The 21,273-nt window shown below is 54.3% G+C and overlaps 1 protein-coding gene across 3 annotated transcripts; it reads left to right on the forward strand.

Annotated features, from left to right (window-relative positions):
- Positions 1–22: 22 nt before the first annotated feature.
- HAGH (hydroxyacylglutathione hydrolase) lies at positions 23–21,195 on the forward strand. 3 transcript variants are annotated; one of them, XM_025416999.3, is made up of 9 exons: positions 23–151; positions 2,403–2,578; positions 3,061–3,125; positions 7,781–7,898; positions 8,763–8,871; positions 11,930–12,033; positions 12,275–12,376; positions 20,397–20,476; positions 20,918–21,195. In XM_025416999.3, exons 1-9 carry the CDS (start codon positions 76–78, stop codon positions 21,015–21,017), a joined length of 930 nt encoding a protein of 309 aa, XP_025272784.1. In that variant the 5' UTR covers positions 23–75; the 3' UTR covers positions 21,018–21,195. The 3 variants fall into 3 exon arrangements, with proteins under 3 accessions (XP_025272784.1, XP_025272787.1, XP_048967483.1); XM_049111526.1 differs by lacking the exon at positions 23–151 and adding an exon at positions 2,223–2,298; XM_025417002.2 differs by lacking the exons at positions 8,763–8,871; positions 20,918–21,195 and having other exon boundaries at positions 61–151; positions 20,397–20,469.
- Positions 21,196–21,273: the final 78 nt, after the last annotated feature.

Consider the following 21,273-nt stretch of genomic DNA (forward strand, 5'->3'; position numbering starts at 1 on the left):
CCGCCCCGCCCCCGCCGCCCGCCGCCCGCCGCCCGCCGCCCGCCGCCCGCCGCCCGCCGCCAGCCGCCCTGGGTCATGGTGCTGGGCCGCGGGCTTCTGGGCCGCCGGAGCCTCGCCGCGCTGGGAGCCGCCTGCGCCCTCCGCGGCCCGGGTAGGTGGGCCGGCGCCGGCGGGGCGGCGGGGTTCCGGCTGACAGGGCCGGGGGCGCGGGCGCTGGGCAGGGGCCGCCGGCGTCGGGGCCCGGGAGCGGCGGTTGGGGCGGCAGCGGGCGCGGGGCGCGGCCAGGGGCTCTGCGGGCCGCCGCGGGCTGACGCGGTTTTCTGCCGCCACAGGCTCGTAACCCTCGGCGGCGTCCGGGCGCGCCGGGTGGGGTCGAGCAAAGGCCCTGCGGCCCTGGAGTCCGACTTTGCGGGGCCTGAAGGCACGGTGTGGTCGCTGGCCAGCTGGGGGATGCTGGCCGCCCGATGCCGGTGCGGAGCCGCGCGCCCCGGGACTGCGCCCCTTCTCCACCTGCCGCCCCGGGCGCTCGCAGGCCGGGTCCCCACGGCTGGGCCTCCCTGGCCCCGCGCTGAAGCCGCGGTGGGCTCGCCGGCGGGGCTGCGCTTCCAGCCCTCAGCTTCCTGCCGGGTCACCTCTTGCTTTGCTGGAATATTTTGACCCTGATTTTGAAATCTCCTTTTCTCTATTTCCTGATCCCTTATCTGGCTGATGTTGCAGTAGGGGCAGTAGGTTGACCTGTGTCTTAGGGAGGTGGTGAGCCGGCAGGCTGGTGACCCACATAGCAGTGGTCAGGGAGACGGCGCTGCCCTTGGCCATCTCACTGAAAGCCCTCAAGGTTCGGGAGTGGGTCAGGCATTGCCGTTAAGTCAGGGACACCCCTCCGAGTGCCAGGGGTACGACGTTTGCCTCCCGAGTCAGGTGGAGAGTGTAAGTGGGACCGGAGCGAATTGGCAAGACTGTGGCCGCCTCATTCAGAAGGGAGCCGGGTCCCAGCCGTCGGTGCCCTGCAGAGGGATGGGCCTAGTTCAGAAGGCAAACAAAATGTGCGCCAGGACCGCATGTGCCCAGGACGCGCCGGGCTATAGGCTACTGTTCAGTGCACTCTGCTTACACAAAAGGTTGCAGTTGCAAAACAGTGACCTGGAAGCATTTCTCGGGCATATCATTTTTGGAAATGGAACAAGGGTTCTGGGGCAGCTGCAGAAATAACTAAGTTCCCCAGATTCCCCAGGAGAGCCTTCATAGCAGGATATCATCCTGTTCCTGTTGCCAGGGCTGTGCCCCTGTCCCAGACTCGCAGCACAGGCCTGTGTAGCCCTGCTTCCCCTCCCCAACCCCCAGGATGCATGCCACGCACTGGTCTGCAGTCCTTCCTGGGCTCCGGGGAGGCGGAGTATCGCAGACCCTGGTCATACAGAAGTGTTTGCTTTGCTGTGCACGAGGAGAGGGCCTGGAAGATGCCCAGCTGGCCGTGCAGGGGAGGGGCATTGGAGATCTGTGTGGACGCTTGGAACCTGCAGTTCAGACAGCTTCTCTGGCTGTCACAGATAAGGCTGAAGTCAGCAGTAGGCGGCCCCGGGCGATGTGGCCTGTCAGGCAGTTAGCCCTGCCTGCGTTCTGGATGCCTTGGGCCAGAGGCCCCCATCCTGGCACCTCCCCCAGAATTCCATGGCTGTCTTCTGTCACCTTTTGTGGTGCTAACCCCTTTCACATTAAGACTTAAAGTATTGTTGGGGCCTCTGTGAGTTTTTAGATGGGATAGGAGTTTCATTGTTGAAAATATTTTGGCACCCGACTTCGTGGTGGAGGATGCTTTGGCTCTTGCTCACTCTTGACATACCCTGGCAGGGTCCTTGGTTCAACTGGGTGGTGAGTCTGAGTCCTACACCACTGAATCTGGAACAGGTGGCCATCTCTCCCATGTCTCAGGCCCTGGTGGGGTTTGTGCATTCTCCAAATTTTGAGTTCTTGCCTCTGAAAGTGAATATTGTTTCCTTCTCTGGCTGGAGGCCTAGGAAGGGGCAGAGGTCAGAGTGCACATGACTCAGGCTCTGTTAGCCCAGAGTCCTGCTCGGCACTCGTCCCCAGGCTCCCTCTCTTTGCGGTCTTTCTGGCACTGGTCAGCCCTGACAGTGGTTTGAATCACAGCCCTCTTAGAACTCTCCAGAAAGAAAGAAGCCATATCCGTGAATATGCATCTGAAGGATTTTCTGTGTTTTCCTTAACAGATGTGGTAAAATGAGGATATTGTCCTCTTACCAAAGGAGCTTAGGAAACCCGACCCGGCGAGCCTCCCAGGTTGCTGCTCTCGCGGGTCACTTGTCCTGGGTGCAGGGCTTGTCTGTCAGCCTCGCCTGGGACGGCCTCCCAGGGACACTGATGGAGCTGCGCTTTGCCCTCAGGCCCAGCCCTGCCGGGAGCCCTCCTGTATCACGCCGACTCGCAGAAGAGCGTGACCGTGGAACAGGGCACCATGAAGGTTGAGTTACTGCCTGCACTGACCGACAACTACATGTACCTGATCATCGATGACGAGACCAAGGAGGCTGGTGTGGTGGACCCGGTGCAGCCCCAGAAGGTGGGAGTCGGGTCACCGTCCCAGGCCAGCCCTGGCTAGGGTGACAGCCGCAGTGTCCTCGTAGCTTGGCCGAAGCTCAGCACAAACTGGTCCACTTGGTTTTTGGACACCGCTAGTGCCCAGACTCTCTGCCGTGGGGCAGGAGGCCTGCGAGGGGTGGAGGCCACCAGAGGCTTGGGCGAGGGGAGAAATGGGCTTCTGTCTGTCCAGGTGCTGGGAAACAGGAGCGCCCCTCAGCCCTGCCCCGGGGAGGGGGCACCTCGGCTGCAGGGTTCGTGGCCGGCACTGAGCTGCCAGCAGGGTCAAGAGGGAAGAGGGCCTCCTTCCCCCTGCTCTCCTGGAGCAGAGGCAAGTGGGCAGCGGCAGAACAGGGCCCAGCCCCTCCTGGTGAAGCCCGGGCTCTGTTGGGCTCCCCTGTGGCCTGTCCGGCCGGCGCTGGGAGTGTAACCACGGCCGGTGTCTTGCCTCACCTTTGGTTGCAGGTTGTAGAAGCGGTGAAAAAGCACGGCGTGAGGCTGACCACAGTGCTCACCACCCACCACCACTGGTAAGCGCTTACCAGCCGGGGTGCTTGGGCCCGACGGCTGGGGCCGTGTGCACCTGCCGCATGCGCCTGGGGCCGGCGTCCCTGGGGGGGTCAGGCACTTGCAGGCTCCGTGGGCCCTCCCTCCAGGTGGAGGCCCTAGGAATAGGGGTCCTGGAAGCCCTTGCCCCTCTAGCTGTGTTCTCAGTGTTGGCCCCCAGCGGGATTCTGAGCCAACTTAGGGGTGCCAGCCCCTGTGCTGCTGCCCCGCATCCTCGGCCCGGGCTGTGGGCTCCATGGGGAGGGCCTCCAGCAGCATGTTGGAAGGCTCCTGGGCTTGTGTGATGGGAGACTGGCCTTGATGTCAGGGAAGAAACTCATCTAGATATTAGTGTTTTTAAAAAGCCAGCATCTGTATTTGGAGAGGTTGTAGTTTTTGAAATTTGAAGGTAAGGGATGAAAGAAACACCACTGTTTGGGTTTTAGGGCTAGAGCTGCTTGTCCAAGACCCCCATGTGGGGTTTTTGAGACTTTTGAGGCTCTTTATAGCTAGAAGAAAAAATATTTATTTGGCTCTGAATTTTCTTTTCCAAATAAGAAAGGGTCAGCCAGGGTCTCCTGTGGGGAAGCCCTGGGGGTGTCCTGGGGGCTTGGACTGGCCAGAGTTTGTTCAATGGTGGCCACTTCTCGGTTGATGTCACTGAGGTTTAGCCCCGGGGCATCAGGTGTTAATTCCTGAGTTGCGGGTGGGGGCAGGTGGCAGTCTTGCCCTTGGCTGCTGTGCTTGCTTTCTGGAGGCCCTCTCTGTGCCTCCCACCGAGCCTCAGGGTTGGCTTCTCTCTACCTTGATAAGCAACCCTCAGGTCACTTTTCTCAAGGTGTGATGCTCTGGAGTTTTTCATAGATTAATGTTAGAACAGAAAACCCCAAATTTGACCCCAGTCTGAGCCCCAGGGTGTTGGAGTGTCTCTCCCTGTGGAGACGGTGGTATGCCCAGAGGGCAGCGGGAACAGGTGGAGGCGTTGGTACTGGCCTGTGTGGAGCAGGCCTGCGAGGGCAGGGCCGGGCCAACCCTGTTATCTCTGAGCCCTGCTGTGTGTGTTTGTGTGTCTGGGCCCCTGAAAGGGCTCTGTGGGTGAGTGTAGTGAGGAGCAGGAGCCCTGGCCCCGTCCTGGGAAGGCTGATCTGCTGAGCGCGCGTCCAGCCCCACAAGGCCGGGGTTGGAATTCTTTTCCTGACTTTCTGAAGGGCAGGTCTGGCTGCCCCCAGTGAGTAAATCCTTTCTGGGGTGAGGGCTGTGCGCTATGGGCTGGACTGGCCCCCGATCATAGTCAAGCATTGCCGATTTATGTATGCATAAATATATGTATGTGCTTATTTATTTAAAGATACATGGGTTTTTATTTTTAAAAAGGTTTTTTTTTTAAACATTGGAAGCTTTTTAAATTTTTATTTTTTTTAAGATTTTATTTATTCATGAGGGGGGGGAGGGGCAGACACACAGGCAGAGGGAGAAGCAGGCTCCATGCGGGGACCCTGATGCAGGATCGAGTCCCAGGTCTCCAGGATCACACCCTGGGCTGAAGGCAGGCGCTAAACTGCTGAACCACCCAGGGATCCCCAGGAAGCTTTCTTTTTTTTTTTTAAGGTTTACTTATTTATTCATGAGACACAGAGAGAGAGAGGCGGAGAAGCAGGCTTCCCGCAGGGAACCCGAAGTGGGACTCTATCTCAGGACCCCAGGATTGCGCCCTGAGCCGAAGGCAGACGCTCAACTGCTTAGCCACCCAAGTGTCCCTGTAAAAAGTTTTAAAATCCAATTAACGGTGTTCTATTAGTTTCAGGGGTACAGTATAGCGATTCAGCAATTCTATCCATCACTCCGAGCTCATCACAAGTGCGCTCCTTAATCCCCATCACCTACTTAACCCTTCCTCCCATCCTCCTCCCTCCTGGTGACCATCTGCTTCTGCTCAAGTTTGTTTCTTGGTTTCTCTCTCTTATTTTTTACCCTTTGGTTTGTTTTATTTCTTAAATTCCACATAGTAGTAAAGTCATATGTGGAATAATAGCTCTTTCTGTGTTATTGCAAATGGCAAGATTTCATTCTTTCTTATAGCTGAGTAACATTCCTATGTGCGTGTGTACACACCTAAATAGGCCACATCTTTGTTCATCCTTAGTCGATGGACACTTGGGCTGCTCCCGTACTTGGCTGTTGTGGATAACACTGCTATAAACATCCCTTTGAATTAGGGTTCTTGTATTCTTTGGGTAAATACTCAGCCGTGCAATTTGCTGGGTCATAAGGCAATTTCTTTTTTGACTTTTTAAGGAGCCTCCATACCGTTCCCCAGAGTGGCCTCACCAGTTTGCATCCCCACCAACAGTGCACAAGGGTTCCTTTTCCTCCTCCTCCTTGTCAACACCTGTTGTTTCTCGTGTTGCTGATATGCGTTCTGACAGGTGCGAGAGGATATCACACTGTAGTGTTGATTTGCATTTCCCTGATGATGAGGGATGATGAGCATCTTTTCATGAGTCTGTTGGCCGTCTGGAGGCCTTCTTTGGAGAAATGTCTGTTCGTGCCTTCTGCCCACTTTTTAATTGGATTATTCATTTTCTGGGTGTTGAGCTATGTAAGTTTTTAATATATTTTGGATACCAACTCTAGTTACATCAGAATGTAATTTGCATGTATCTTTTCCCATTCTGTAGGCTGCCTTTTTTTTTTTTGTTTTTTTTTTTTTTTTAAAATTTTTTTTATTTATTTATTTATGATAGTCACAGAGAGAGAGAGAGAGAGAGAGAGAGAGAGGCAGAGACACAGGCAGAGGGAGAAGCAGGCTCCATGCACTGGGAGCCCGACGTGGGATTCGATCCTGGATCTCCAAGATCGCGCCCTGGGCCAAAGGCAGGCGCCAAACCGCTGCGCCACCCAGGGATCCCTGTAGGCTGCCTTTTATTGTTTCCTTCGGTGTGCAGAAGTTCTTATTTTGATGAAGTCCCAGTAGTTTACTTTTGCTTTTGTTCCCCTTACTCTGGAGATGTGTCCAGTTGCTACTACAGCTGATGTTAGAAACGTTACTGCCTGTGCTCTCCTCTAGGATTTTTATGGTTTCAGGTCTCACACTTAGGTCTTTCGTCCATTTTGAATTTATTTTTGTGTAGGTGTAAGAAAGTGGTTCAGCTTCGTTCTTTTATGTGTTGCTGTCCAGTTTTCCCAGCACCGTTTGTTGAAGATCTAGTCTTTTTCTCATTGGATATTTTTGGATGGTTCACTTCTGGGTTCTCTGTTCTGTCCCACTGATCTGTGTGTCTCTTTTTGTAGCATACTGTCTTGGTGACTACAGCTTTGTACTAGAGCTTGAAGTCTGGAATTGTGATGCTTCCAGCTCTGCTTTTCTTTTTTTTTTTTTAATTGAATTTTGCTTTGAGGTTTTTTATTATATATTTTTTATTTTTTTTATTTATTTATTTTTTATTTATTTATTTAATTTATTTATGATAGTCACACAGAGAGAGAGAGAGAGGCAGAGACACAGGCAGAAGGAGAAGCAGGCTCCATGCACTGGAAGCCCAACGCGGGACTCGATCCCGGGTCTCCAGGATCGCGCCCTGGGCCAAAGGCAGGCACCAAACTGCTGTGCCACCCAGGGATCCCAATTTTTTAAAGATTTTATTTATTTATTTATCTATTTATTTATTTATTTTATTTATTTATTCATTCATTCATAGAGACAGAGAGAGAGAGGCAGAGACACAGGCAGAGGGAGAAGCAGGCATCGTACAGAGAGCCCGACGTGGGACTCGACCCAGGGTCTCCAGCCCCGGGCTGAAGGTGGTGCTAAACCGCTGCGCCACCGGGGCTGCCCTCTTAATTTCTTTTTTGCTGCTTCATTATTAGCACATAAAAATGCAACAGATTCCTGCACATTGATTTTATATTCTGCAACCTTACTGAATTCGTGTGTCAGTTCCAACAGTTTTTTGATAGTCTTTTGGTTGGGGCATTGCCATTTTACTTTATTTTATTATTACTAATTTATATTTAGGAAGGGAGGGAGAGAATCTGAAGCAGGCTCCACATCCAGCGGGGGAACGTGATGTGGGGCTTAGTGTCATGACTCTGAAATCATGACCTGAGTTGAAATCAGAAGTCAGACGCTTAACCGACTGAACCACCCAGGTGCCCCAGGCATTGCCATTTTAGAAGACAGCTTCTACCAGCTTGGCAGTGGGTCCGAAGGTGGCCCACCTGTGAGAGTCATGGGTGGTGGTGGGGCTTTAAAACTGCTCTGCAGGCCGCCCTCCGGCCAGCTGTGTCAGGATGCGGGGCAAGGACCAGACTTGGGGCTTATTACAGATCCTCAGGTGACCCTTATATGTCCAAAGCTTGGGAGCTGGGGCCTTAGGGATTATTTTGGTGTTTGTGATTTGGTTCTTTTGCTTCAGAAGTGTCTGCAGCCACAGGGCAGGGGCACAGAAATGCTTCACTTGGGAATGGCATGTCTGAGAATGTTCTTTTTCGGTGGAGCCAAATGACAAGCCAGTTTCCTGTGTTTGGAGATGCATTTCTACTAAGAAGGTGACCAGGAAAGGAGAGTCGTGGTCAGGGTTTAAGAGTAGGCGGGCCCACTGACACCAGCAGGGGCCCAGGTCACCTTTCTCACTTCCAGGGACCATGCTGGTGGGAACGAGAAGCTGGTCAAGCTGGAGCCTGGGTTGAAGGTGTGCGGGGGTGATGACCGGATCGGGGCCCTGACTCAGAAGGTCACGCACCTGTCCACACTGCAGGTGAGCAGCGAACCCATGGGAGGTATGCCAGCATGGCTGGCCTCCGGGACCTGGAGGGGAGGGGCACGGTGGGGACAGTCACGCCCCTCCTGGCATTCCCCCCTTGCCCAGGGCCCCGGAGGGTGGAGGGCCGCCTGGTTGGTGCCCTCTGTCATCACAGGCACATCAGCCTGCGGAGGGCACTTGGCTGAGGGGAGAAGCCGTCAGGCATGGTCGGAGACAACTGGGGAAACGGGAGTGTGGACAGGGCAGGGGATGGACGCACATCACTGTTCCACGTCTCAGATATGGTGATGGTGTGAGGCCGAGTGAAAGGATGTCCCGGGAGTCAGCAGGCGCCTCGGGGGTGGCGTGTCCGCGCGCTGCAGCCCGCTGTGCTGTGCTGAGTCCACGTGGTGGACGTGGCGACTGTTAGCGTTCGGTGACCCACGTGAGGGTCACACTGACGTCCACTTTATTTCGATCTTTCTGTGGCTTGAACATTCTTGGGCGGGCAGGGGAGGCAGGAAGGAAAACCAAGCAGAAGCCCAAGCACCGAGGGAGGAGAGTGTCCTAAGAAGCCAGGCACCTGCTGACGACCTGCCTGATGCTGAGGAAGAAAGTAGAATAGGCCCCTTGGTTCTGCGCCGCCGGCGAACGGCAGGCTCAGGTGGGCCTTGCCCCTGGGGCACTCGGCCTGCGGTTCCAGCACGATGCACGTCGTGCCACTGGAGCAGCAGTGACAGGCTGCTCGGCTGTGTCAGGGGCTCCCGCCGCGGGGCAGTTGCGGGTCGGGCGGGCCACGGGAGCGGCCGTCCCCCGCGGGGAGCCCTCGGGCGGCCCCTGGCGCGGAGAGGGCAAACGCCAGTGTGTGCTTCGTTTAAGGTGGGGTCTCTCAATGTCAAGTGCCTGTCCACCCCGTGCCACACTTCTGGACACATCTGCTACTTTGTGAGCAAGCCCAACAGCTCCGAGCCTCCTGCCGTGTTCACAGGTGAGTGTTCAGGTGCGTGTGCGGGGGTGGGGTGTTCGTGCGAAGACAGCCCCGACTTGGGGATTGTGTGCCTGGGGCATTTGCAGCCAGGCCTAGGGTGCGGGGCTGCGTGAGGAGGACGCCCGCCCCCAGGGGAGAGCCCGGGAACAGCCTGAGCACCCAAGCACCACCCAGCTTGGCCTGCGTGAGGAGCAATGTCGGGCAGAGGGGCCTTGCCAGCAATCCAGGGCCTTCTCCCTTGAGAGAAAGGGAGACCGTGCTGCAGCCTGGGGAGCCCGCGGGCTGGGCCGGCTGAGCAGCCGCTGCGGCCCAGAGCAGGCCTATTGGCCGTGCGGACCCTCCCGAGCGCTCTCAGCGGGTGTGAGCGGCCCTAAGCTCTGCGTCTTGCAGAAATTAAAGTTCCTGTGATGATGCAACTGCAGTGGGGGATGGTTGGGAAATGCAGGGGCCGAGCATGAGGGCACCAGTGTGAGGGGTCCAGCGTGAGCAGCTGAGAGTGAGGGAACCAGCCGTGAGGGGCCAAGAGTGAGCGAACCAGCATGAGGCGTCCAGCATGAGGTGCCCAGTGTGGGGGGCCCAGCATGAGGGCCCCAGCATGAGGAGCCAAGAGTGAGGGAACCAGCGTGAGGGGCTGAGCATGACAGAACCAGCATGAGGCGCCCAGCCCAGCATGAGGGAACCAGTGTGAGGGCACCAGCGTGAGGGGACGAACATGAGGGCACCAGCGTGAGAACACCAGCGTGAGGGGCTAAGCATGAGGTGCCCAGCGTGAGGCGACCAGCGTGAGGGCACCAGTGTGGGGGGCTGAGAGTGAGGGCACCAGCGTGAGGGGCTGAGCGTGAGGTGCCCAACGTGAGGGGCTGAGGGTGAGGGCACCAGCGTGAGGGGCCGAGTGTGAGGGAACCAGCGTGAGGGGCTGAGCATGAGGTGCCCAGTGTGAGGGAACCAGCGTGAGGGCACCAGCGTGGGGGGCCGAGCGTGAGGGCACCAGCGTGAGGGGCCGAGTGTGAGGGAACCAGTGTGAGGGGCTGAGCGTGAGGGAACCAGCGTGAGGGCACCAGCGGGGGGGCCGAGCATGAGGGCACCAGCGTGAGGGGCCGAGTGTGAGGGAACCAGTGTGAGGGGCTGAGCGTGAGGTGCCCAGCGTGAGGGAATCAGCGTGAGGGCACCAGCGTGGGGGGCCGAGAGTGAGGGCACCAGCGTGAGGGGCCGAGCATGAGGGCACCAGCGTGGGGGGCCGAGCATGAGGGCACCAGCGTGAGGGGCCGAGTGTGAGGGAACCAGCGTGAGGGGCCGAGCGTGAGGGCACCAGCGTGAGGGCACCAGCATGAGGGGCCGAATGTGAGGGAACCAGTGTGAGGGGCCAAGTGTGAGGGAACCAGCATGAGGGGCTGAGCATGAGGTGCCCGGTGTAAGGCGCCCGGTGTGAGGTGCCCAGCGTGAGGGAACCAGCGTGAGGGCACCAGCGTGGGGGGCCGAGAGTGAGGGCACCAGCGTGAGGGGCCGAGCATGAGGGCGCCAGTGTGAGGGGCCGAGCATGAGGGTGCCAGCGTGAGGGGCCGAGCGTGAGGGCACCAGCATGAGGGCACCAGCATGAGGGGCCGAGTGTGAAGGAACCAGAGTGAGGGGCCGAGAGTGAGGGAACCAGCGTGAGGGCACCAGCATGAGGGGCCGAATGTGAGGGCACCAGCGTGAGGGGCCAAGTGTGAGGGAACCAGCATGAGGGGCTGAGCATGAGGTGCCCGGTGTAAGGCGCCCGGTGTGAGGCACCCAGCATGAGGGAACCAGTGTGAGGGGCCGAGTATGAGGGAACCAGCGTGAGGGCACCAGCATGAGGGGCTGAGTGTGAGGGAACCAGCGTGAGGGGACCAGCGTGAGGGGCCCTGGAGCAGCTCCACAGTGAGGGTGTGCATGGGGCCCCGGAGGTCTCCACAGCCGCTCGATGTCCCACGGCACCCTGCTCCCAAGCTCGTCGTGGATACCATGGATTTTGGTGTCCCTGGTGTAGGAGCAGCAGGTGGCCGCTCTGAGCCGACTCTGAGTTCGGGACGGGGGACCCCGGGGACCCCAGGCTCGCGCTGAGAGAACCGGCCTCCAGCACCCCGCCCCCGCACGGCGAGCGCTGAGATCCCCCGAGTGGCCGTGGGCACCTGTGTCATCACGGGGTGGCAAACACCCCCGTCAGTCTGCCCATCTCCTGGGGGGAAGGCGGCCGGGCCTGGAGTGAGGCGGGTCCTTTGGGGGCTGCGTAGACGTGGGAGCTGATTTGGGCTCTGGAAGCCCGCCCCGGGGTCCTCCGTGGGGTCCTCCGTGGACCGGCCGGCGGGCGCGGCGTCTGTAGGAGTCGCGTGGTGTCGGGAGGCTCCGGGGCTGCTGCCCGCTCGCTGAGGGCTGAGCGCGGGGGAGCCAGGGTGTCCGAGGGCTGCTCCCCGGACCCCGACCACCTCACCTGCGTGCTTCGCAGCCTCTGATGTCTCCGGATCCTCCACACTTGCCTCCCTGGAGGGCTCGTTTGGGGCGTGGCCCAGTGGCATCCCCTCAAGGTGCCTGTTGTCCCGGGGGGCAGTGGGCACTGCGCCTGAGGGGGCCCGGCTCCAGCCAGGATGGCCCGGTGGTGGCCCTGTGGCCTGGGCTGTGGTCCGGGCTCCGGGCCGCCACTAGGGCCTGGAGGGCAAATGTGCCTGAGCCCCCGGTGGCCACGGAGCTCGTCAGGGGGAGGGAGTGCCCCCCTGTGGGGCTGAGGCAGGAGGGGGTCTGTGGGGGGTGCCTGCTGGGGTCCGGGGGTGCTCCAGGCTGGCCGTGGCCACTGAGGGAAGAGGACACATGGCAGGTGGGCCAGGAGGGACAGGGCTGGTTTCGGGGCCACCACGGCCGACAAGGTGGGGCCGTGAGGAGGAGTGGGGGGACCGTAAGGTGTGGGTTTAGGGGGCTGCTGGCAAGGCTGGAGGGGGACGGGTTGGGGCTGGGCGCTGGGAGCTGGGGGCCTCTGCCCTGCTGGGTTGCGGGGGCCTGTCCTGCTGGCGGTGCCCCCACTGCCCCAGGCTGTCCTGCTTCTCAGGCGACACCTTGTTCGTGGCCGGCTGCGGGAAGTTCTACGAAGGGACTGCGGATGAGATGTACAGAGCCCTGCTGGAGGTCCTGGGCCGGCTCCCTCCAGACACAGTAGGCAGCACCCCCGGCTGGGGGGGGGGGGCGTGCGCGCTGCCTCGTGAGCGTGGGTCTTGTGACGTACCTGCTACCGCCGTGGAACATGCACACAAAGAGTGTCGGTGTCCTGAGCGGCCCCCTGTGTCCTCGCCAAGGGGTCCCAGCCCAGAGCTCTGCGTGCCTGGCTCCGAGGGGGCCGGGGCGTCTGAGGGCAGCTTCCTGCGGCCCCTAGCTCACGGCGTGCTGTTTTCCGCAGAGAGTGTACTGTGGCCACGAGTACACCATCAACAACCTCAAGTTTGCACGGCACGTGGAGCCCAGCAACGCCGCCGTTCAGGAGAAGCTGGCCTGGGCCAAGGTGAGCGGGCCGCGCCGCGGGCTGCATCTGTGGGTCAGTGACCACGACGCGGCTCCCCGGGGGCTGGGCCGCCGCCCGTGGGGGCCTCTTCTCTCCATGCGGGCGCACGGTGCTCCTCCCAGGCCGCCTCCAGCTGGTGAGGAAGCCCCCCCCACCCCCGGCTGTGTCGTCGTGATCCTCGCTGACCCCGTGGGTCTGGGCCGGGCCTGGGACGCCGCCCTCATGGCAGGGGCCCCGGTGAGGCCAGAGCTGCCGGTCCCCACGCCCTGGGCCCGGGGGCTCCATCTCAGCACTGTGGCCGGGGCAGCCGCACCCACCGGTGAGGCCGCTGGTCTGAAAGGCATTGACTTCTGGGACGACCGAGGACTCTGGTCTGGTTGTCCCAGCGGCGTCCTCGGTGGGGGCTGGAGTGCTGCGGCAGGAAGCCGGGGCGCGGGCTCTGCCTTCGACCCTGCAGTCCCCGCGAGGTGTCGGGAGGACGCTCTCCCGGAGGCCTCGGGGCTTCGGTCAGTGACGAGCGGCCTTGGAGTTTCGTTGTTCGATGCGTCACCTGTTGTTGTCGAGCGTCTTTCTCAGTTTTGGGGTGCGCTTGCAAAATAATACTTGTTAGAATTCAGGCCACCTGATGAGTTGATGGGCATTCTCCTCCCGCGGTGCGCGTGGGACGAGTATTTTCCGTGGCTCAGAGGGCCTATCCTGTATATTTGCAGCTTGCGTTTTGTGGCTTCTTTTTCACTTCCTGGCCCTAGTGCCCTGTCCACAGCAGTCTATACACATTGGACTAATGCTTCCCATAGTTCCCTACTTTAAAAAATCCAGTCTTTATGGAGGATAATTTTCATTCAATACAACATAACCTGTTTTGAGCAAACGGTACACAGATTGATGAATTTTGACAGCGTGTGCCGCCATGTGGCCCCAGGATGTTCCCTGCCACTCCCGTGGGTCACCCTGTTCTGGAGCATGTCCTGTAAACAGCCCTCAGACACATGGCGCACCTGGCTCTGTTGCTCAGATTCCTTAACGCTCTATTTCTGAGCAATGTTGACTCTCCTGTGTTTTGTCCTGAAAGTTTATTGTTTTCCCTTTTATGTTTGTTCAAATTTATTTGTAGGTCAGTGAGCCTCAGATCATGTGTGGTCTAAGGGAAGGGTAGAGCACAATCTTTTTTTTTTTTTTTTTTTGCAAATTCACTTCCAGCTGCTCAGCCCCATTCGTTGGAAAGACTGTCCTTTTCTCGTTGGATTACCTTGGCGTCCTCACTAGATAAACAGGGCAGCGTAGGCCTGAGTCACTTCTGGACTCTCCTCTCTGCCCCACTGATCTGTTGGACTTCTCCTCCGCCCGCAGCGGACAGTCTTGATTATTGTGGCTCTTGGTAAGTCTGGGAATCAGGCTGTATATATCCCATATATAGACTTTCTTAAAGCTCGTTTTGGCTCCTCTAAGTGCTTTGCATTTCCATATAAATTTTAGGATTGTCTTGTTAATTTTTACCAGAAGAGTAAGCTTGGGGCAGCCTGGGTGGCTCAGCAGTTTAGCGCCTTCCTTTGGCCCAGGATGTGATCCTGGAGTCCCGGGATCGAGTCCCACATCGGGCTCCCAGTGCATGGAGCCTGCTTCTCCTTCTGCCTGTGTCTCTGCCTCTCTCTCTCTCTCTCTCTCTCTCTCTCTCTCTGCGTTTCTCATGAGTAGATAAATAAAATCTTAAAAAAAGAAAAAAAAGTAAGCTTGGCTTTGGATTGGGACTGTATTGTAACAAAAGATTTGGAGAGAATTGAGGTCTTAACAATATTGAATCTTTCCGTGAATATACTGTAGCTTTCCACTTATTGAGGTCATTAGTTTTTCTCAGCAATATTCTATAATTTTTGTTGTTCCAGAAATTGCACATAGTATTAAATGTAGCCCTAAGTAGTTCATGTTTTTGGATTTTATTGGAAATGACTATTTGCTGAAGTCTTTAGAAATACAAGTGATTAAAAAAAAAAAGATTTTATTTATTTACTCATGAGAAACGCAGAGAGAGAGGGAGGCAGAGACACAGGCAGAGGGAGAAGCAGGACCCACACAAGGAGCCCGATGTGGGACTCGATCCCGGGACCCCAGGATCATGCCCTGGGCCGCAGCCGGCACTAAACCACTGAGGCCCCCAGGCTGCCCACAAGTGATTTCTGTATTTTGGTCTCGTATCATTGTGACCTTGTTCAGCGCCCTTATTCTAGCATCTTTTTCATAGATTCCTTAGCACACAATCACATCATCAACTAATAGAGACATTTTTTTTCTTCTTTTATAAACACGTGTGCCTTTTATTTACTTGTTGTGCCCAGTTGCACTGGCTAAGATCTCTAGGACAAAGTTAAATAGAAGTAGTGGGACTGCACATCTGTGCCTCGTTCCCAATCTTAGGGGGAAAGCATTCAGTTTTTAACCATTAAGTATCATAGTAGCTGTGGGTTTTTTTGTAAATCTTCTTAAATTGACAGAGTTCACTTATATTCCTGGTTTTCTGAGAGTTTAATCATGAGTGGGTATTGAATTTTATGAACTGATTGTTTTCTTCATCTTGTACGTAATTATTTTTTTTTTCTCTTTTACTGTTAACATGGTGGAATACCTCAGTTGGATTCAGATAAACCAACCTTGCTTTCTGCCCAAGCCTTAGTCATGCCGTGTTATGTTGCTGTGGTCTCTCCTTCTGTCGGGGTTCATAAGAGATACTGGTCTGTCGTTTTATCTTCTTGTAATGTTTTTGGTCTTAGTATCAGGGTAATGCTGGCCTCATAAAATGAACGGAAAGTGTTTACTCCTATGTTCCTAGACAAAACAGTTTGTCTAGGATATTATTTCTTCCTTTAATGTTAGAATTCACCACTGAAGCCACCTGGACATTGAGTGCTTTTTGTGGAAAGGTCTTTTTTTGTTGTTGTTACAAAGGTAATATCTTTATTTTATGTAGGGCTATTAGATTTTTTTAAAATTTTATTTATTCATTCATGAGAGACAGAGAGAGAGAGAGAGGCAGAGACACAGGCAGAGGGAGAAGCAGGCCCCACGCAGGGAGCCCGACGTGGGACTCTATCCCCGGTCTCCAGGATTACACCCTGGGCTGCAGGCGGCACTAAACCTCTGCGCCACCGGGGCTGCCCGGCTATTAGATTTTTATGTCTTCTTGAGTCAATTTTGTTAGCAACTATTGTCTTTCAAAGAATTTGTCCATTTTGCTAAAGTTTTCAAATTCATTTTTATTTATTTTTTATTTTTTTAAATTTTTATTTATTTATGATAGGTACACAGTGAGAGAGAGAGAGAGGCAGAGACACAGGCAGAGGGAGAAGCAGGCTCCATATACCGGGAGCCCGACATGGGATTCGATCCCGGGTCTCCAGGATCGCGCCCTGGGCCAAAGGCAGGCGCTAAACCGCTGCGCCAGCCAGGGATCCCTCATTTTTATTTTTTAAAAAATTTATTTCTTTGAGAGAGAGAGTTCAAGCATGAGCGGGGGAGGAGCAGAGGGAGAGGGAGAACCAAGCTCCCTATTTCCCCACTGAGCCGGGAGCCCGATGGAGGACTCGATCCCAGGACCTTGGGTTCAGGACCAGGATAGAAGGCAGATGCTTTGCTGACTGAGCCACCTGGGTGCCCCATACTGTTTAAGATTAGCTTTTTTTTTTTTTTTTTTTTTTTTTTTAGGTTTTATTTATTTATTCACGAGAGACACAGAGAGAGGCAGAGAGAGGCAGAGACCCAGGCAGAGGGAGAAGCAGGCTCTGTGCAGGGAGCCCAGTGAGGGGCTCGATCCCGGGACTCCAGGATCTCGCCCTGAGCTAAAGGCAGGTGCTCAACCACTGAGCCACCCATGGATTCCCTCTTTAGGATCAGCTTTGCTGTGGTTTAGTTCACATGTAATAAACCACATTAGTTTAAAGTGAATGAGTGAACTTTGACAGCACGCGCGCGCACACACACACACCCCTCCGATAAAATGACTATTACAATTGAGATACAAAACATCCCCATCACCCCCAGAGGTTTCTGCATGCCTCATTAAGGTTTTATTTTATTATTCATGAGAGAGACACAGAGAGACAGGCAGAGACACAGGCAGAGGGAGAAGCAGGCTCCACGCGGGGAGCCCGACGTGGGACTTGATCTCACACCCTGGGCTGAAGGTGGCACTAAACTGCTGAGCCACCCGGGCTGCCCCTTAGTTTGCATTTTTTAGAATTCGATATAGGGCACCTGGGTGGCTCAGTCAGTGAAGTGTCTGCCTTCAGCTCGGGTCATGATCTCAGGGTCCTGGGATCGAGCCCCACGTCGGGCTCCCGGCTCAGTGTGGAGCCTGCTTCTTCCTCTCCCTCTGCGTGCTGCTCCCTTGCTTGTGCTCACTCTCTCATGCTCTCTCAGATAAAATCTTAAGAAAAAATTCATGTTAATGGAGCATACGTTTTCTTATTTTCACTCAGAAGGATTTTTGAGAATCATTCATGCTGAATCTGGCCCACGTTTTGTTTATCCAATCACTCGTAGTTAGACATTTATGTTTCCAGTCATTGGCTACTGTGAATAAAGCTGCTACAACATTTGTACACGTCTTTGTGTGACCTACCTTTTAATTTCTCTTGAGTAAATATCTAGGAATGAAATGGCTGGGCAGTATCAGGTGTATGTTTGACTTGTAAAGAAACCGCCAAGTTGTTTCCTAAGTATTTGTGTTATTTTACATTCAGATCAGCAGATTTTAAATTCAGATCAGGCTTCTAGTTGTTCTCTATCTGCACCAACACTTGGCATTGCCATTCTTTTTGATTTTAGTCACTTTAATGGGTATGTAGTGGAGTTACATTGTGGCTTTAATTTGCATTTTTCTAGTGTCTAATCATGTTGAACATCTTTTTATGTGCTGATTGGCCATTTTGTGTTTGTTCAAATCTTTTGGCCATTTAAAGAGTTTGTCTTATTTTTGATAAGAGGATTTTTTTTTTTTTTTTTTGTAAATATATTCTGGTTATAGGTGTTTTATCAGATGGTTTCTCCCATTCCGTGGCTTGCCTTTTATTTTCTCAACAGTGTTTTTTGAAAAGTAAGCATTTTTAATTTTGATAAAGTCCAGCATGTTAATCTTTTTATGGTTCAGACTTCTTGCCTCTTATCTAAGAAATATTTGCTTTTCCCAAGGTTGAGATTTTTCTTTGTTTCCTTTTGGAAGTTTCATAATTTAGCTTTTATATTTAATGCAATATGGTCGCACCCGCCCACCCCCATCTGTTGAATTTGTAGTGATGTCACCTCTTTAATTTTTTTTTTAATTTTTTAAAATTTTTATTTATTTATGATAGTCACACACACAGAGAGAGAGAGAGAGGCAGAGACATAGGCAGAGGGAGAAGCAGGCTCCATGCACCGGGAACCCGACGTGGGATTCGATCCCAGGTCTCCAGGATCGCGCCCTGGGCCAAAGGCAGGTGCCAAACCGCTGCGCCACCCAGGGATCCCACCTCTTTAATTTCTGATGTTGGCGATTTGTGTTCCTATTCTTCATCGTTCTGATCAATTTTGCTGATCTTTTCAAAGAACAGTTTTTGCCTTAATGTTTCTGGTTTTTCCATTGTCCTGGTTCCAGCGCTTTTTAAATTCCTTCCTTCTACTTACTTTGTTCTTCCTTTTATAGATTTTTAAAAAAAGATTTTATTTATTTGACAGAGCGAGTGAGCACAAGCAGGGAGAGCGGCAGGCAGAGGGAGAGGGAGAAGCAGGGCTCCCCATTGAACAGGGAGCCCAATGTAGGACTCGATCCCAGGACCCAAGGATCATGATCTGAGCTGCAGGCAGATACTTCACCAACTGAGCTGCACCCCCCGCCCCCCGCCCCCTGGTTCTTAATACAGAACCTGAAGTCATTGATTTTAGACCTTTCTTTTTTTCTAATATAAGCAATTAATGCTAAGAACTAAACCTCAAGGCCTGCTTTAGGAACATTCTGCAAATTTCTAAATGCTATATGTTTATTATTTTCAGTTTGAAGTAATTTGAAATATATTCCTTGGGATTCCTTAGACATGTGGGCTTACATTCAATTATGTGGAAACATTTTTTTAGTTTTTTCAACATTTTTTAAATAATTTTTACATATATAGAAAAGTTGAAGGAATCACATAGTGAACATTCATGTGCCCAACACCAGCTTTTTTTTTTTTAATTTATTTATTCATAGAGACACACATAGAGGCAGAGACACAGGCAGAGGGAGAAGCAGGCACCATGCAGAGAGCCTGACGTGGGACTTGATCCAGGGTCTCCAGGATCATGCCCTGGGCTGCAGGCGACGCTAAACCACTGCGCCACCGGGGCTACCCCCAGCACTAGCTTTTGAATATGAACGTTTTAATCTATTATCACCATCCATCCATCTGTCATTCTTTTTATATTTTTATTTTTTTTATTTTTTATTTTTATTTTTTTTTATTTATTTATGATAGTCACACAGAGAGAGAGAGAGAGAAGCAGAGACATAGGCAGAGGGAGAAGCAGGCTCCATGCACCGGGAGCCCGACGTGGGATTCGATCCCGGGTCTCCAGGATCACGCCCCGGGCCAAAGGCAGGCGCTAAACCGCTGCGCCACCCAGGGATCCCTGTCATTCTTTTTAATAAGTAATCTATGGCACTGTGTGCATGTCACCCAGAAGCCATTTTATCTACCCCATTAGGGAGGATGCTTGGAGTTTCCAGCTTGTTTGCTCTTAGGAGCTATGCTATGGCAAGCATCCTTATACACAAGTCTTAAGTGTCTACATGCTTCCTGCTTCTGTAGGAAAAACTGTTACAGGTTAACACTCATTACTTTTTATGATTGTATTTATTTATTCATGAGAGACACACAGAGAGGCAGAGACACAGGCAGAGGGAGAAGCAGGCTCCATGCAGGGACTCAATCCCAGAACCCCGGGGTCATGACCTGAGCCGAAGGCAGACGCTCAACCACTGAGCCCCCCAGGTGTCCCAATCAGCACGGGTTTTAGAATTATCCTTAGAAGAGTTATCTTGTTTGCTTCCCTCATAGGAGATGGTGAAGGAATTCTTAGGAGTGAATACTGGAGGAAGCCTGGGGAATATTCTAAAACACTCTAAGCTTGTTTTCAGCGGAAGGGGAAGATCAGAAATTAACAATAAATTTCCATCTTGACCTCCTGCCAGACCCTTACACTGCCAGCAATTGAGAGCTTGCTTCTTGATGCCACTGTTCACGGTTGGGGGTGACTTCGGGACCCTCGGGTCTGAGGACCCTGCATGGTCGGGAAGCCTGGGAGTGGGTGTTGACAGTGGCTGTCCGGCCTCTGATGCTGTGACCCTCGGGGTTCACCCAACCGTAGAAGGGCAGGGGCTGTGGGGAGAGTGAAGACCCCGGCTGTTAACCCTGGCCTTCCCATAGGATTTTCTGTAGGAGTGAACAGTTGGCCGACGGCACAGTTTGCCTCTTCTTTCCATTTGCCCTGGTCAGTGTAGATCGGAGGCCATCCTGCCTGGGGTACAGGCTGCCTGCCTGGGCTCTTCCTGTGGCTTTGTCCTCAGGAGCCTGTGAAGGGGAAGCCCTGGCCAAATGCCCGGTGGTGAGAGCTCACCACCTTGTAGAGGGGTGGTCATCCCAGTGTAGGGACCCTGGGCACTTGCTACCTTGCTCTGCCAAGCAGTGAGCTCTGCATCTTGGGGGTAGGGCTGTGGGTGTTTCCTTCTTTCCTGTGTTTTCTGCATTTTTGCTGGTATTCTAGAACATAAAATACAAACTTCAAATTAGTGAAGTTTTTGTGTCCCCCTCTATATCCAAGACAGCGAGGGGAAGGGGGACAGTTTGTTGGCGGTGGCCAGGACACTTGGGTCTCCACAGCAGGAAGGAGCCTGTCCTCATGCTGACCTGATGCTGTTCACTTTGCCTTCCGAGGTGACGTTCGGAGATTAGAAGGTGGTGGGAAATGCTACCTTTAGCAATATGCATGTTAAAGTGACCTCTGTCCTGTGCAGGAGAAGTACAGTATCGGGGAGCCCACTGTGCCATCCACCATCGCAGAGGAGTTCACCTACAACCCATTCATGAGAGTGAGGTGAGCGTGCACTCAGGGATGTTTGCACCTCTGTGGCCCCCTCACTCAGCCAGCGTCCGCGCCCCTGCAGACCCCAGGTGCTGGAGGAGGCTACCCTGAAGTCTTTATCAAGTAGTCTGTAGCCTGGGAAGCAGGCACCTCCTCTCAGGGGCAGGGGGGTGGGTGCTTGTGTGGGGTCCTTTCTGACCTTGGAGTCCGGATCTGTAGGTGGGCGAGGTGTGGCCCACAGGAGTCTTGAGGGGGCTGCCAGCAGGACCACTTGGCCAGCAGGCCCTCCACAGTCAGGAGCGCGCAGGCTGGCCCTTGGCGGGAGCATTTCATCTTTTCAGAATGTCCCAACCTCTGCTGGCTCTTTTCTCCCCCAGTGCCCTGGGGCGGGGGGCGGGGGGGAGGCGGGTGTGCGTGGCACGCAGCCTGCAGCCTGGTGGTCGGCTTCCACAGGGAGAAGACCGTGCAGCAGCATGCGGGCGAGACGGACCCTGTGACCACCATGAGGGCCATCCGCAAAGAGAAGGACCACTTCAAGGTGCCCCGGGACTGAGGCGCTGTGGGGCCTCCGCTGCCCTCAAGCACATATGGGTATTCAGGGGTTTTAGGTACATTTCCTGCTGGCAGTGCAGGAAATCCAGTCTTGGTTTAACCTTAAATTAATTTCAGAGCCCTTTGCTTGTGTTATCGATGTTCTAATGCATATTTATAAGAGAAGTTGAGAAAGCGGATCCTGGATGCTCTGCTTGCAACTTTGTGTTCTCTCCTGCCTTCAGTGGGACGTGTCCCCATGCCCCCCACGCCATCTG

The sequence above is a fragment of the Canis lupus genome, chromosome 6 (genome assembly GCF_003254725.2).
Source record: "Canis lupus dingo isolate Sandy chromosome 6, ASM325472v2, whole genome shotgun sequence".
Lineage (NCBI taxonomy): Eukaryota > Metazoa > Chordata > Mammalia > Carnivora > Canidae > Canis > Canis lupus.